The following is a 15931-nucleotide window of genomic DNA, read 5'->3' as shown; positions in this document are numbered from 1 at the left end:
GGATAAGTGTGAGGAGGATGTTGAAATTTTGAAGGATAAGTTGTCGAGCATTCCCGTGCTCAATATGACCCTTCAAAAGCCTTTGCTAGGTGCACTCTCACCTACTCCATCTTCCTATAATCCAAATAAGCCCCATAATCCAAAGTTCTTCATTGAGGATGAAGAGTGGGTTGAGGTCTTTCCGCTACCTCTTTTCCACTTTTGTCTTCAAGCTCTTCCTCCTTCGCTTTTAAAAGAATTATCCTATTTGGGGAAGCTTGAATCTCTTGAGAGACATGGTATAGGGTAAGGAGGACTAACCTGATCTCGGTGTGTCTAGCTATCGAGATTTTTGAGGATTAGTACCTGCTCTAATTTCGTCTAGCTATCGACATTAAATTTAACAAAGCAAGGGAATAAATTCTTTCGATGTTCCAAGCTTCCCTACCTTCTCAAATTGCTTGTGCCTTGAAATTTTCTGGGAAATGGTTAAGAAAAGCCAAAAATTTAATTTTTCTGGAAATCTCTTCAGTCGTGTTCCAAAATTTTAGACTGGCTTCTTAGACCTTCTCAACTCTAATTTTCATTCCCGGAAATTTCCATCGCTTTTGCGCAATTTCATAGGATCTTTGGCATGCAACTCATGTGCACAACCTCTCATTTTCAACGCATTGTTGGATCACGGTTCCCCAAAATTTTCCATGCATTGGAGATGAAGTGCAAGGTTTAAAAAAAAAATTTCCTACATTCATCCATGCATTTGAAGAGACCAAATCCCATCCATGTATTGAAGAGATGTTCCAAGGCTTGAAAATTTTCTCAAAATCCATCCATGCATTGGATTGGAATAATGTGTCAAGTTTCAAATTTTCCATGCATGGCTTGAATTTAGGACTGACATGCAAATTTTCAAAAATTCTCTATGCTTAAAATTTTCATTTTTGAGAATTCTATCCATTTTGCATCATGTTGCAAAAAGCTTGAAAATTTTCTTAAACTCATACATGCATTGTGTGCAGTGCAAAGATTGAAAAAAATTTCCATCCATGCAAAAAAAATTTCAATCCATTTCATCCATGCACTCAAAATCTATCCATGCAAGATCTTCTATGCATTCAAGTTGGCTGAAACATTCAATCTCCAAGTGCCAATTCATTTCCAAGCTACTGAGCCAATTTCGTGCCCTCCAAATCCCATTCAGATTGCTCCAAATTACCACACCAATTTTGCATGCTCACTGCCCAAGTTTGGAGCGCTCTAGCTTCCATTTGGATTGCTCCAAACTTCTCCACCATCATTCCGAGGCTGCTACTTGTATTTAGAGCACTCTAATTCCATTTTAGAGTGCTCTAAATGTGAACCAATCTCATCCCAAGCTACTGCCTTCATTTAGAGCACTCTAGCTCCCATTTGGAGTGCTCTAAATGTGAACCAATCTCATCCCAAGCTACTGCCTTCATTTAGAGCACTCTAACTCCCATTTGGAGTGCTCTAAATGTGAACCATCAATCCCAAGCTCACTGCCTTCATTTAGAGCACTCTAGCTTCCATTTAGAGTGCTCTAAATTTTCAGCCCAACATCCCGCAACCACTGTCTCCAATTCGAGCACTCGAAGGCCAAGGTTCGAGTGCTCGCAGCTGCTATCCCACTGCAACCCAACATACCGAACTCTCTGTCTTCAAATCGAGCACTCGAAATCTCTTTCTCACCCAAGCCAACAACCATGCAACCTTCTCTCGGCATTTCTCCACTTCACCATGCAAGCAAGCAACCGTGCTTGCAAGCCATGCACAGCATAACACCAACTCCTCACTCTCAACTTCAACCTCACAAACCCGAGCCACACCAAACCACCCTCAACCCATGCAAACCAACCTCATGCATGCACCCAAACCATCCCAACAAACTCTCCTTCACCTTCCTCTAGAACCCAAAACCATCTCTGCAACACACCATGTACGACCAACCTCTCACCCTGCATGCCCACAAACCCACCAACACCATCACCTCTCGGCATCTCTCTCTCTCACCCTCATGCCATGCAAACCATGCATCAAAAAAAAAAAAAAAGAATACAAACCACCCTCTTCCTCTAACCCCCTCGGCACCAAACCAACCTCATGCATGCTTCACAAAAAAAAAAAAAAAAGAGAAGAAGAAGAATTTGTATAAATCTCTATCTTGCATTAACATTCATGTTTGTATTCTTATTTATGTTTTGATTTTTCTTAAAAGACCTGTGCTTTTACCTGTGTACATTAGTTGTGTTTGGATAGGTCTTCATATCCAAGTTTGGGGGACGCGTTTGCGCATTTACATCGATGGATATTTTTGCATTCGTCACTCTACTTAGTAATATTGTTCTTTTACCTTCTTTGCTCTTATTTTGTTTCACTTGTCTTCACACATTGAGGACAATGTGACATTCAAGTTTGGGGGTGCATTAGGACATTTTTGGTTTTGCATTTTTGCTAAGCAATGATTGTATAACTTGACACTAGTTGGAGATGAAGCATATGTTTAATACCTTGTGTATAGAAGCAATTGACATTTTTGAAAATAAAGAAAAATTTGAGTTGAAATGATCATGTGGATTCAAATCAGCCTATATAAATGTCTCAATTAGATTCTCGCTGGATTTGACACTCTTTTAAGCTTCACAATGCACAAATGCACATTGGAAACTTAACTGTGAGGCATGCAACTTGATCGACCTTGACCTTGGCCTAGTTAATTTGATTTGATGAACCTGATAGATGAATATCTTTGGCATGATTTAAGTTGTCTAAAAAATAAAAAAAAAACTGAGAAAGAAAGAAAAAAATGACCAGTTGACGTTCGTAGCCTTTCCAACTCGAGCTATTAAGCCCTAGGAGTGTCTCTACACTTAGCACCCTAAAGCCGTTTGGTTTGGGAGTTGTTGGCCTAACGCTTGCTACAAGGGTTGGTTAGAAAGCTTAAAGGACTTAAACATTGCACGGTCATTCAAAAAAAAAATTGTAATAAACATGGTTTGCTGGAGTTCGTAACCTTTCCAACTTGAGCTATTAAGCCCTTTGGAGTGTCTCTACACTTAATAACCTAAAGCCATCTGGTTTGGGAGCTGTTGGCCTAACGCTTGCTACATAGGTTGGTTAGAAAGCTTAAGGGACTTCAGCATTGCACAACCATTCTATGTTTCGCTTATGAGTTACAATAAATTGTTAACAGGCAACAAAAGTTGTCTTGAAAATAAAATCATGCCTTAGGGACTTCATGTAAAGGGGAATTCATTGATTTGAAAACTTGTGTCTTGGAATTGGAAAATAAAGTAAAAGCCGCATGTTGAGAATTCAATTCACTTTCACTAGAGTTTGAGTTATTTCCATTTAAGAGATGACAATTGAATTATTTATATGGACTATGATGTTGATGCATGCATGTTGAAATGTGTTTAGTATCAATGCTTCATATATGCAAGGTAGTCTTCCCAATGACCCCATCTCCAGCTCTTTTTCTGTTTCAAGTTATTTTTGAGCTATGTATATGTCTCATTTTACCATGGATGATATTTTTGTAGTAGCATGCCCATGGTTGTCTTTTCATTAAGTTTTTCATTCTAATTTTGCTAAGGGACTAGCAAAATGTAAGCTTGGGGGTATGATAAGCGCCGAATATTGCATGTTCAAGCGCCCTTAATTGCATTATTTAAGTCCATTGTTTGCTTATTTTATGTAGATTATCCCCATTTGTGTGTTTGTATATATTTTCAGGTCCTTTTGCCAAAAAGGAGTACAAATAAGACTTTGTGGATTTTAGACCATCAAAAGGCACAAGGCTGAATTTCTGGCAGCAGTGGAGCCAGGACTTTGCTCGCCATTTCGACCTAGCAAACTCAAGAACTGGACTTCCCTCATAACATGAAAGATTTAGAGCTCTGAATCAGCTTTCCAAATCTTCAAACGGTTTGTCATTCGGAGCTCGGAGCAGAGAGTTATGGCCTTGTTACCAGAGGTGCGCAGAACTGCCTGGCAGCAATGAAATTCTGCCTTGATCTTCATTTTCGACCAACCATCCTTGAGAATTGGATCTCCACCAAAACATGAAGTATTTAAAGCTCTGAATTAGCTCTCCAAATCTTCAAACGGTTCGTCATTTGGAGTTCGGAGCGCAAAGTTATGGCCATTCCATCAAAGTAGGTCTGGGCGGAGCAAGTGAAGCATGGAGCTTTTTACACTAAATTCGAGTGCTCGAGGCCTTGCTTAGAGTGCTCGAATTTTGGGCAGAATGCCCTTCGGAAATGGCTCATTTCAGCCCACTTGCACCTTGGTTTCTTCATTTTGTTTTTCTCTTTAATGAAGTGGTTGGAGATGTTGGTTGGTAGCCTCTTGGAGTGGATAAGATATCTAATAAAGGGAAGCAAGGCCACACAAAATCATTAAGCTTCATTTCTACAAGATTAGAGGAGGGAGAAGAGAGCAAAGAGGAGGAGTTCTTGAAGCTTCAAGGAGGAAGCTCGAAAATGGAGGGGAAAGCCTTGCTTCTTCCTTCATCTAGGGCCACCATGGGTAACTAAACCTCTTCTAGGGAGGTGATGAAGCTCCATTTTGTAAGCTTTGCTTTGTTTTGATTTATATTTGGGGGTTAATATATGTATGTAATCCGTCCATGAACTATAGCTCTTTATTTGATGTAATGAATTTCAATATCTATACATAATCATCTTGAGTTAAATATCTTGTCTTAGATGGTTTTTCTCCTATGATTATATTGCTACATTTTCATAGTGACAATGGAATGGAGTTTATGGAAGTGTTGTTAATGGCATGATATTTAGGAGATTTGATAATCTATTGCTTAGGATCTTCCTTTGATAGATTATTCTTGGATTCTATGTCATGTGCTTCTACTATGTGATTAAGGGCTTGATAACTCTATGCTTAGTGAGTATGTCTAAGGTTACAACCTAGTTTAGGTAACCAAAACATGCAATGCTTTGATAGGTTATTCTTACCTATTGATTTCATAAATTTCTTGAAGGGAATGTAATAATTTGTGTTGTTGCATCCCATGGTTATACATATATGTTATTCCCCTAAGTAAATCATATCCTAACATGCTTATTGATGGTTGTGGAGTCTCTTCCCTAGTTTTTCTCTACTTGTATTTCATCTCTTTTTTAATTCTTGCAAGTTTCTAATTTATGCAATTTCAATATTCTTAGCTTAAGTGACAAAAAAAAAAACAAACCCTTATTACCCCTTATCATTCTAAGAATGATTCTAGACATTTAGGTTGCCTTAGACTAGCGTAGTCCCAGTGGTTCGACTTACCCGACCAATAGCCCTATTTTACAATGATTCGTGCTACTGCGAAGGTTGATGTATAGTTGATCAACCGATCATCTCCAGCAGTTTTTTGTTGACTTGTTTGGGCTGCCGGTGTGTTCGGTAGCATTGTCTTTGTCTTTGCCATGTTTCTGGCAGTTTTTATCAACTTGTTTGGGCTGCAGGTGTGTTCAGTAGTATTGTCCTTGCCTTTGCCGTTTCTCCAGTAGTTTTTTGTTGACTCATTTGGGCTGTCAGTGTGTTCGGTGGCATTGTTCTTCGTCTTCTCTCTCCTCTCTTCATCATTCACACTTGTTATTACTCGTCTTCTCAATGGCAAGTTGGGCATTCATGCTCCAACTTGAGGGAGAGTATTGAAGATTTAATGGAGGAATCAATGGAGGAAAATCTTTTAGTAATTGATGTTGTTTCCCATTATTGAAGATTTGGTGTTACTAGAGGAATCAATGGAGAAAAATCCTCCTTGTTTCCTATTTTTTAATTCTTTCCATTCTCATAATTTCTTCTCCTATATCAAGGAGCCTCCACCATCGTATTGTATATGAATTGAGAGAGTATTATAAAAGTGATGTAGCCCTTTGGGATATTTGTGCTGTGGATGTAGGCCCTAATGGTTGAACCACGTAATATCTGTGTGTTCTACTTGTTTTATTTATTTCTTCGCTTCCGTTTTATGCCTTACAACAAGAATTATGACTACTATTGTTAACCTAGCCCAATGTGCCAGGAATAATAAAATAGGGGGCATGTACTTCCAGAGGCTGACAAGGGATTTGTGAGAAGATCAGCCAAATAATCTCTATTCTAGATAACTTTTGTCATTGGAGCACATCTTTTTTTTTTTTTTGATAAGTAGAGCACGTCACTTATAATGAAATCACTTTTCTCATAATTAGAGGAAATCGCCTTTAATGGCATTCGTTGAGAGAAGCATTCACCAAATCGATTGACCGCCGAATCGAGGTGTACGGACTTGTGTGACTAATCACCCTACTGCCCAGTTTGTTTCTTATCAGGGACTTCCAAAAATCAAGCTCAAGAAATGAAACTTCAAGAAAGTGAGTTCAGGAGTGAAACCTTAGTGACCTAGGAAAACCAGTGATTCCTTTAGATGAAATTGTCCGTTAATTCTCTTGCCACTTTCATCTGAATCTTAATATTGACTTTTTTAGGAGACTTTTCTCTTTTTTTACATGACACAAAGACCAGATCACTTTGCTCGGAACTTGACTACAAAATGCCTTTTTATTGAAGAATCCTCTCATGTCATTTGCCCAAATATAATGAAAAACTCCAATTTCAAGTATGAAATTTGACCAAATCTAGTAATATGCTTTCTCACCTTCAGATATAACACTCAAGATTTAGACATTTCATTGTCCTTTGATGTTATGGAAATCCCACTACAAGAGAAACACATGATTTTGGAACACACTGCAGTTTGACTAAGTTCAAACATGGTAAAGAATTTAAAGTGCTTTCAGCGTACACTATTCTATTATCAGTTCTAATTATCTTAATCTTGGCATCAAACTGAGTTCATGTCATCTTATTGAATGTCTGAAAACATGTAAATACCTCACTCTTAGTGGAAGAGGTCTCTAGCAAATATATAGACTATCATATGCTTTATCACTGCCAATCGTTCTCCCATCCCCAATTCCTAACACAAACAATGGGTAGGAAAAAAGGCACCTAAACAATTAAAAGACTTGGTGGTACGACTAACAGAAAACAAATTGGTAAAGAAATTTAGAACATGTAATACAGAAGAAAGTAACACGGACATGGAGCATTGCATAAGTCCCATTCCAGAGATGGACTAGAAAGAGTCATTTGCAACTCTAACCTTCATCCTACGAGAACATTTGCAATAAGAGGAAAATCAGAAGAACCTGTCATATGATCAGTGGCTCCTAGATCGATAACCCATGGATGGGAGGGTGGAAACACACTAAGAGCACTTGTAGATATACCTAGGTGAGCAAAGTTAGAAGAAAATGAGGCAATAATAGAAGTTAAGGCAGATGGAGTATTAAGACGAGCCATCAAGAATCGAAGTGTTAACAACTCACCTGCAAAAAGAATGGTAGTATCCCAATTGTACGCTAGGATACAGCCTTTGAGACCTTTAAAATATGAGCATGTGCGAGATCGACCACCACCTTGTCCTCTAATGGGACGACCATGGAGTTTCCAACAATGATCCCTAGTGTTTCCTGTCTTCCCTCGTAAATCACACTTCAGTTGGTCCTTCTCAACGCCCCCGCTCTTACCCTAAATCCTTATTGCTAATCTCTCTAAGGAATAGAAGGTAGGATAGAGTAACCCTAAGTCATAATGTGAATCATAGCACTCATACAACTCTCCTCTTGCTGGACATATGCATAAAACTAGGAGGGAATCCATACAAAGCAACGACCATGGAGTTTGGAACAATAATTCTTATTGTTTCTCGTCTTCCCACATAAATCTCACTTGAATTGGTCCTTCTCAGAGCCCTCCCTCTTTCTTATATATACTTGTACAAGATGTTAATGTTAATATATGAGGCAAAATATTTTACAAAGAGAATTTCTACATGGTATCAGAGCAATACTGTGAGAGAAAGAGAGAAGTTTCACGGGTCTGAGCGATTACCGCTGACCTATTCTCTTTGTCCTCCTATTCTTGTTCTCTTGGTGTGCAATTGTCTTGGACAACACCCTAAAGCCTAGATTCTAAACACCATACACATCAAAACATGTCTGTCGTTACCTCTAAATCTTCTGATTCTAGTACAGCACCGCCCATTCCTTCGATTGTGACAAATCAACTTGATAACTTAAGTGTGCATATGACTTCTTACAAATTTGATGGGACAAATTATTATGCCTGGTCCCAGTTTGTGAAGTTGTACATCACAGGAAAGGGAAAGTTGGGTACTTGACTGGAGTGAAGAAACAGCCGGCGGATACTGAACCTTCCTTCTTTACTTGGTTAGAGGAGAATGCCATGTTGATGTCATGGCTTCTTAACTCAACAACTCCGAATATTAGTGCCAATTTTCTTTGACTTCCCACAGCTCATGCTATTTGGGAAGCCGTGGCTCAAACCTATTTTGATGGTAGTGTTGCTTCTCAGATTTATGAACTGAGGCACAGAGCAAATGAGACTCGATAGCAAGGGAAGACATTGGCTAGCTATTTTTCTGCTTTGCAGGCCATTTCGCAGGAGCTGGATTTTCTCCAGCCATGTGATAAGGAGTGTGTTGGGGATACAACAAAGCTAAAGAAGAGAATTGAGAATGAAAGGGTCTACGATTTCCTAGCAGGCCTCGACCCAGGGTTTGATCAGATCAGAGTACAGGTTTTAGGGCATGATCCTCTTCCTAATCTTCGCGATGCATATGCCTATGTTCGACGTGAGGAGCTCCATCAGGCCACCATGCTTACAGGTATCTCACAGGAGAGTTCAGCCTTGGCTACTATGCAGACTCCAATTGCACTGGTTACCTCTTTCTCGAGGAAACCTGAGAACAAAGAGTCTTTGTTTTGTACCCACTGTAATAAGGCTAGACATACTCGAGAGACTTGTTTTAAGCTGGAAGTTATCCAAACTGGTTCCGTAAGAAAGGTGAAAATAAGGGGGATAACTCAAATTCTAGAGCACATCATACAACCTTTGATGTGCAGTCTGATGCACAATCTTCTTTTGCAGCCCAGCCACAATATTCTTAAGCTTAGGTAGATAAAAAAATGCAAGAGTATGCTCAAAAGCATGCTCAGAAGCTATCCTTAAAAGAGGCTTCATGTAACTCAGCCAATACAGGTAACTGTGGATTAGCCTTGAACACTTCTGGTTATGTTGAGTCATCTTGGATTATTAATTCAGGTACTACTGATCATATGACAAGTGAATCTAGATTTTTTTCTTCTTATAACACTTATCCTAGTACAAAGAGTGTTAAAACAGCAAATGGATCTACTTCTATTGTGTCTGGGGAAGGTTCCATTCCAATTACTTCTTCGATGTCTCTTTCAAGTGTCTTACATGTTCCATGTTTATCTGATAACCTATTGTCCATTAGTCAAATTATTAAGGCTCTTAAATGTTCCGTAACATTCTTTGATACTCATTGTGTCTTTTAGGACCTACTTACGGGAGCAAAGATTGGTCTTGGTAGAGAAAGAGGTGGTTTGTACTACTTAGATATGAACTGGGCTTCGAATGGAAAAACAAATCAAATAATTGGCAAGTCAACATCAGAAGAGCAGATTTGGCTATGGCACAAAAGATTAGGACACCCCTCATTTAGCTACTTGCATAAGTTGTTTCCATCCTTATTCTCCAAAATTGATGTCTCTAATTTTCATTGTGATAGTTGTGTGTTAGCCAAACACCATCGCACTCTTCTCCTTCAAGTTTTAATAAAAAATTTACGCCTTTCTCAATTGTTCACAGTGATGTGTGGGGGCCATCTCGTGTTCCTAATCATTTAGGTTCTAAATGGTTTGTTTCCTTTATTGATGATCGCACTCGTGTTTCATGGATCTATTTGTTAAAAGAAAAAAGTGATGTTTTTGCCACCTTCCAAACCTTTCACCAAATGGTTTTGACCCAGTTTAACACAAGCATAGGTTATACGATCATATAATGGAGGGGAGTATTTTAAGAGAGGGCTTAGTGTCTATTTTCAAGCTCATGGCATCATTCATCAAACTTCGTGTGTTGACACACCCCAGCAGAATGGAGTAGCAGAGCGTAAGAATCGCCATCTCTTGTTGCTAGGTTATTACTCTTTGCTATGAACGTTCCTAAAACTTTATGGGGAGTTGTTGTCCTTACTGCAACATAACTCATTAATAGAATGCCTTCAAAAGTCCTTCAGTTTCAAACTCATCTTCAGACATTATCCAAAACACACACTATTCTTCAATTTCAAACTTTGATAGCCTTGACTTCCCGTGGAAGACCATTTGGCGTTCTATTGCTCCAACTAGAGTGGCATTCTTTGTATGGTCAGCTGTATGGGGAAAGATCCTGACGATTAACAATTTGAGGAAGAGAGGTAACTGTTTTGTTAATTGGTGTTGCCTGTGCAAACAGGATGGTGAGTCAGTTGATCATATCCTCATGCATTGCCCCGTGGCATACGACAATCGTCAATTTGAGGAAGAGAGGTAACTATTTTGTTAATTGGTGTTGCCTGTGCAAACAAGATGGTGAGTCAGTTGATCATATCCTCATGTATTGCCCCGTGGTGCTGGAATCTTATACTTGGTTTGTTTGGCATGCTTTGGGTAATGCCACGTTCCTCTAAGGATTTGATTCATGCTTGGAGAGGATGTCGTGTGAGAAGTGGTGTAAGCGATTACTGGAGAATTGTTCCACATTGCGTATGGTGGTGCATTTGGAAGGAGAGGAATAGAAGAATGTTCGAAGGGAAGGAGTCGTCCACGGCGACGCTGAAACTTTATATTGTTCGCTCTCTTTTCAGTTATGTGAAGAGGAGTTCTTACTCCATTTCCGATGATTTAATCATTTTTTTGGATTCTCTGGGGCCTTAGACCCCGGTTCCACTTTTGTATAAGGGACGCGTTCCCTTTTTGAACGCCTTTTTATTTAATTTTTACTTATCGAAAAAAAAAACACACTATTCCAACTCTTCTTCACATTCCACCCAAAGTGTTTAGCTGTGTTTGTTATACTCATATCCACAAACAACAACGGAGTAAGCTGGATCCGAGAGCACTAAAGTGTATTTTCTTGGGGTATTCTACCACACAAAAGGGATACAAATGCTATCACCCTCCTTCAGCAAAGATAATTGTTTCCATGGACATTATTTTTGTTGAAAATCAGGCTTACTATTCAGGGGGAGATTCAAATGCTTCTCTTCAGGGGAAGAATTTGGGAAATGAAGAGAAGTCTTGGGAGGTGTTGCCACTACCATTAACCAATGTATCATCATCTATTGAAACTTCTGCATCGACTTCGAAGGAATCTCCTGCAAATTCTACACCGACTTCAAAGAAATTCCTTGAGCCACACAGATTTGTACACTCAAGAAGGGAGAAGACACAGACAACTCAGCCACCTCTTCATCAACCCAATGACTAATTAAGCGCTCCTGTGACTAGTAATACTGAGGTAGTTCCTTCCTCTAAACGCTTTATTGTACTTCTATTAATGAGTCAGCTCATTTACCTATTGATCAACTTGATTAACCACATGATGCTACTGAATTAGTTATTGAGAATTAGGCACGTTATCCCACTCGAGAAAGAAAACCTCCCTCTCGTTTTAGTTTTTCATTTGTAAAATATCCCATCTCTCATTCTGCATCTTCACATCGTTTATCTTCATCTTATAAAATATTTGCAAACCAGTTATCATCCGTGACAATCCCTAATAAGTTACAAGAAGCTCTTGACAACCCCAAGTGGAAAGCTGCCATGATTGAAGAAATGGAAGCTTTACAGAAAAATTCTTGAGCTACCAAAGGGAAAGAAGACAGTTGGTTGCAAATGGGTATTCACAGTGAAGCATAAGGTAAATGGTTCAGTGGAGAGGTTCAAAGCAAGATTGGTAGCTACAGGTTATACCCAAACCTATGGGATAGACTACCAGGAAACATTTGCACTGGTGGCGAAGATAAATACAATAAGGGTCCTCTTATCCTTGGCTGCAAATTTAGAGTGGCCTCTTCAGCAGTTTGATGTGAAGAATGCATTTCTTCACGGCGATTTAGAGGAAGAAGTATACATGGACTTTCCTCCAGGCTTTGTTAATTCCTCTAAAAGAGGTAACGTATGCAGATTGAGGAAATCCTTATATGGACTCAAGCAATCATGTAGAGCTTGGTTTGGCAAGTTTACTCAGGCCATGAAGAAATATGGATACCACCAGAGCCAGTCAGATCACACTCTCTTTCTCAAACATTCACTTGTAGGTAAGATTACTGCCTTAATCGTGTACGTGGATGATATTGTGGTGACTAGTAATGATGGTGAGGAGATGGGTAAGCTGAAAGCATATTTGGCAAAAGAATTTGAGATCAAAAACCTTGGGTCTTTACAATATTTTTTGGGTATTGAAGTTGCTAGGTCAAAGAAGGGGATCTTTGTTTCCCAACGAAAATATGTCTAACGAAAATATGTCTTAAGACTTATTGGCTGAGACTGAAAATGTTGGCTTGCAAACCTATTGATACTCCAATTGAACAAAATCATAGGTTAGGTGAATGCACAAATGATACACCTATAGACAAAGAGAGATACCAAAGGTCGGTTGGGAAGCTAATATATTTGGCACATACTCGCCCTGACATAGCCTATGCGGTGAGTGTAGTAAGTCAGTTCATGCATGCTCCTTACGAAACACACATGTTGGTTGTACACAGGATTCTCAGGTATTTAAGATCAGCCCCTGGGAAAGGTCTACTATTCTCCAACCATGGTCATCTCGAAGTGGAAGGATATACAAATGCTGATTGGGCAGGATGTGTAATAGATAGAAGATCAACTTCAGGATACTACACCTTTGTGGGAGAGAATCTAGTCACGTGGCGTAGTAAGAAACAATCTGTTGTGGCCATATCCAGTGCTGAAGCAGAATTTAGACCCATGGCTCATGGTATTTGTGAGATGTTGTGGCTAAAGGCTTTGTTAAAGGAGTTGGGCTTTAATTCTAGGGATCCAATGAAACTTTTTTGTGATAACAAAGCTGCCATTAGCATTGCACACAATCCAGTTCAACATGATCGTACTAAACATGTTGAAGTGTATAGACACTTTATCAAGGAGAAGTTGATAGGTGGATTAATTTGCACTCCGTTTGTGAAGACAGAACATCAGCTTGCTGATCTTTTGACAAAGGGAGTGTCAAGTACGACTTTCAATTTGGCACTTGACAAGCTGGGCATTCGAGACATCTATGCTCCAGCTTGAGAGGGAGTGTTGGAAGATATATATTATTTCCCTTGATTTTAGGGATTTGATTGATTTCTCACTATGGTAAATTAGAACAAGATTGTAGGACAGATTAATTGCAGTAAATTAGGATAGATTGATTGCTTTAAATTAGGAACAGATTTGTAGGAATATTTTTTATTCCTTTCCTTGTATAGCTTTCCCTCTTTCCTATATATACTTGTACAAGATGTTAATGTTAATAGATGAGGCAGAATATTTTACAGAGAGAATTTCTACAGTTCTACCAGAGGTTTCTAATCTACCCTTGTGTGATGTATCTGAGGAATAGAAGCTATAACAGAGCAAGCCTAAGTCACAGTGTGAATCATAGCACTCCTACGGCTCTCCTCTTCCTAGACATGCATAAGACTAGGAGGGAATCCAGACCAAGCAACAACCATTGGGTTTCCAACAATGATCCCTAGTGTTCCTCATCTTCCTGCATAAATCCCACTTAAATTGCTCCTTCTCCAGAGCCCTCACTATTTCCTAGGTTATCCTGATTTTCTGATCTCTCTGAGGAATAGAAGCTAGAACAGAGCAATCCTGAGTCATAGTGTGAATCATAGCTCTCCTACGACTCTCCTCTTGCTGAACACATGCATTTTTTTTTTTTTTTTGTTTGATAAGTCTTGCTGAACATATGCATAAGCCTGCACAAAGACGGGAACAGATGGATCCCTACCAAGCACCTGAACATGGATTTGGCCATACTCCATGTGAAGCCCAGCTAGGAAATAATACACATGCTCCTTGTCTGGTAGTTTTTGAAATTTGGCACCATCATTGGCACAATCTGCCTCAACATCCTGATTATAGCCCAACACTTTCCTCATACTTCTAAGATCAGTATAATGTTGCGCAATAGAGATAGCTCCTTGTTTGGTCTCACAAATTTTCTTCCTCAATTCATAGGCTCATGCGTCATTCCCAATCTGAGAATAGGTCTAAGCTACAGAAGTCTAATGGCAAGCGTGGAATCAAGAAGATAGCCACAACTGATATGTGGCTGCATGGAGTTAACTACCCAATATATGACCAAGGAATTTCAGATACCCATTGATCAAAAAAGGGTTCTGAAGGTTTGGGCTGCTTACATGCTCCGGTCAAATATCAATATAAGCCACGAGCCTTGACCGATAGCAAACATAAGTAATTGCTTCCATCCAATTTCACAGGACTAATTTGAAGGGAGGGATTATCACCAAGAGTCTCGACACAACACAATCCACCTTCACTGTTACTGGTAGGACTTGCGCTTATCTCAATTTGATTGACCCGAAATCATCCAAGAAGACTCACCAGCCCTATGCGCACCCCATAGGATTGGATTGGTCCAAATAAATCAGTCCCGAAATTCAGTAAGTAATTCAATAACAGATGTTAACAACCATCTACTATAAAAGCATAAACTATTAGAGAGGGTGTAAAATTAATATTTAAACCCTTCAACACGCCCCCTCGTGTGTGGCCTTCTTTTGGTCCAACACACATTTCAATTGTAATTATCAGGGTGATAGTGAGGTTAGAACACAGGACCTTGACTGTTCTGATACCATGTTAACAACCATCTACTCTAAAAGAAGCTTAAACGATTTAGGGGAAAAAAAATAAAAAATAAAAAACCCTTAAAACTATTAGAGAGGGTGTAACTTTAATATTTAAATCCTTCGAACAATAGAAAAGGGCCATCAAACGGCTTCAAACATCGAAACAAATTACACCATAATTCACAGAAAATTCAGGTACTTGATCCATGTGGCATGACATTTGATCTAGTATACAAAATTAATATGAAGAATAATGTGTCTTAAATGCATATGAGCAAATCATTTAAGTATCCATATGAAAATTGGAATAAATAAACAGAAAACATAATGAAAACAACTACTAATACAACAATGATGGGGGGGGAGGGGGGTGTGGGGTGGAGATACTTGGTGCAAAAAATGAAAAAAGAAATTAAAAAGTAAAAAGAGCAATAGGGAGAAAGTAAACATTATTGTGTGTGCATAGATGAGATAAAAAGACCACTCACATTGAGAGGACGGGAATTGCTGGTATTGCCCAATACATGCACATAAGAGGAAGAGAGAACAGAACACATTAGTATTTTCAATTCCAGAAGATTTACATTCAAACCAGAAGTTTTACATAACACACAGTATTAAACCATATTGCCCTTAATAATAATGTGAAACATTGAAATTTGATATCAAGTAATGTACTCAAAAAGGAGTAAACATGATTTAATATACATCATAAGGTCAAGGAACCTTTTTTAAAGATTGAATGAATAATTAGTATAGTCTAAATAGGAGTAAAATAATGGATTAGTAGTATAGTTTAAATAGGAGTGGCGATAAATTAACATTAAAACTACAAGACTTCTATTAAAATAGGTAATCTTCACGAAGAAAATTTAAGTTTATTCAGAATGTATATATTTTTTTTGATAAGTAAGTTTATTCAGAATGTCTATTAAAAAGTAAATTCCAAGAACCTTTATGATTATTGCGACAGTTAAGATGGTTTGGACATGTGCAAAGAAAACCTTTAAGTACGCCGGCTAGGAAAAGTGACATAGTCCGCATTGAGGGTAAGGACAGATGTTTGGTGTGGGGATGTGGCGTTGGCTTGTAGGTTTCCTAGACTTTATAGGATGGTTG

The 15931-nt window shown here is 38.8% G+C and overlaps 1 protein-coding gene across 1 annotated transcript in view; it reads right to left on the bottom strand.

Annotated features, from left to right (window-relative positions):
* Positions 1-15931, bottom strand: part of LOC132295577 (tricalbin-3-like) — a 49588-nt gene that overhangs the window by 19401 nt on the left and 14256 nt on the right. The window contains exon 3 of the mRNA XM_059793876.1: positions 15301-15319. Within this exon, the coding sequence (XP_059649859.1) occupies positions 15301-15319 (19 nt within the window). The remainder of the gene's footprint in view (positions 1-15300; positions 15320-15931) is intronic.

Source organism: Cornus florida, unplaced genomic scaffold, assembly GCF_030987335.1.
Source record: "Cornus florida cultivar Cherokee Brave unplaced genomic scaffold, ASM3098733v1 CherokeeBrave_3.0.0_Hap2_Chr02, whole genome shotgun sequence".
NCBI lineage: Eukaryota > Viridiplantae > Streptophyta > Magnoliopsida > Cornales > Cornaceae > Cornus > Cornus florida.
The sequence above is the reverse complement of the archived record's forward strand: the minus strand, read 5'-3'. Positions and strand labels throughout refer to the sequence as shown.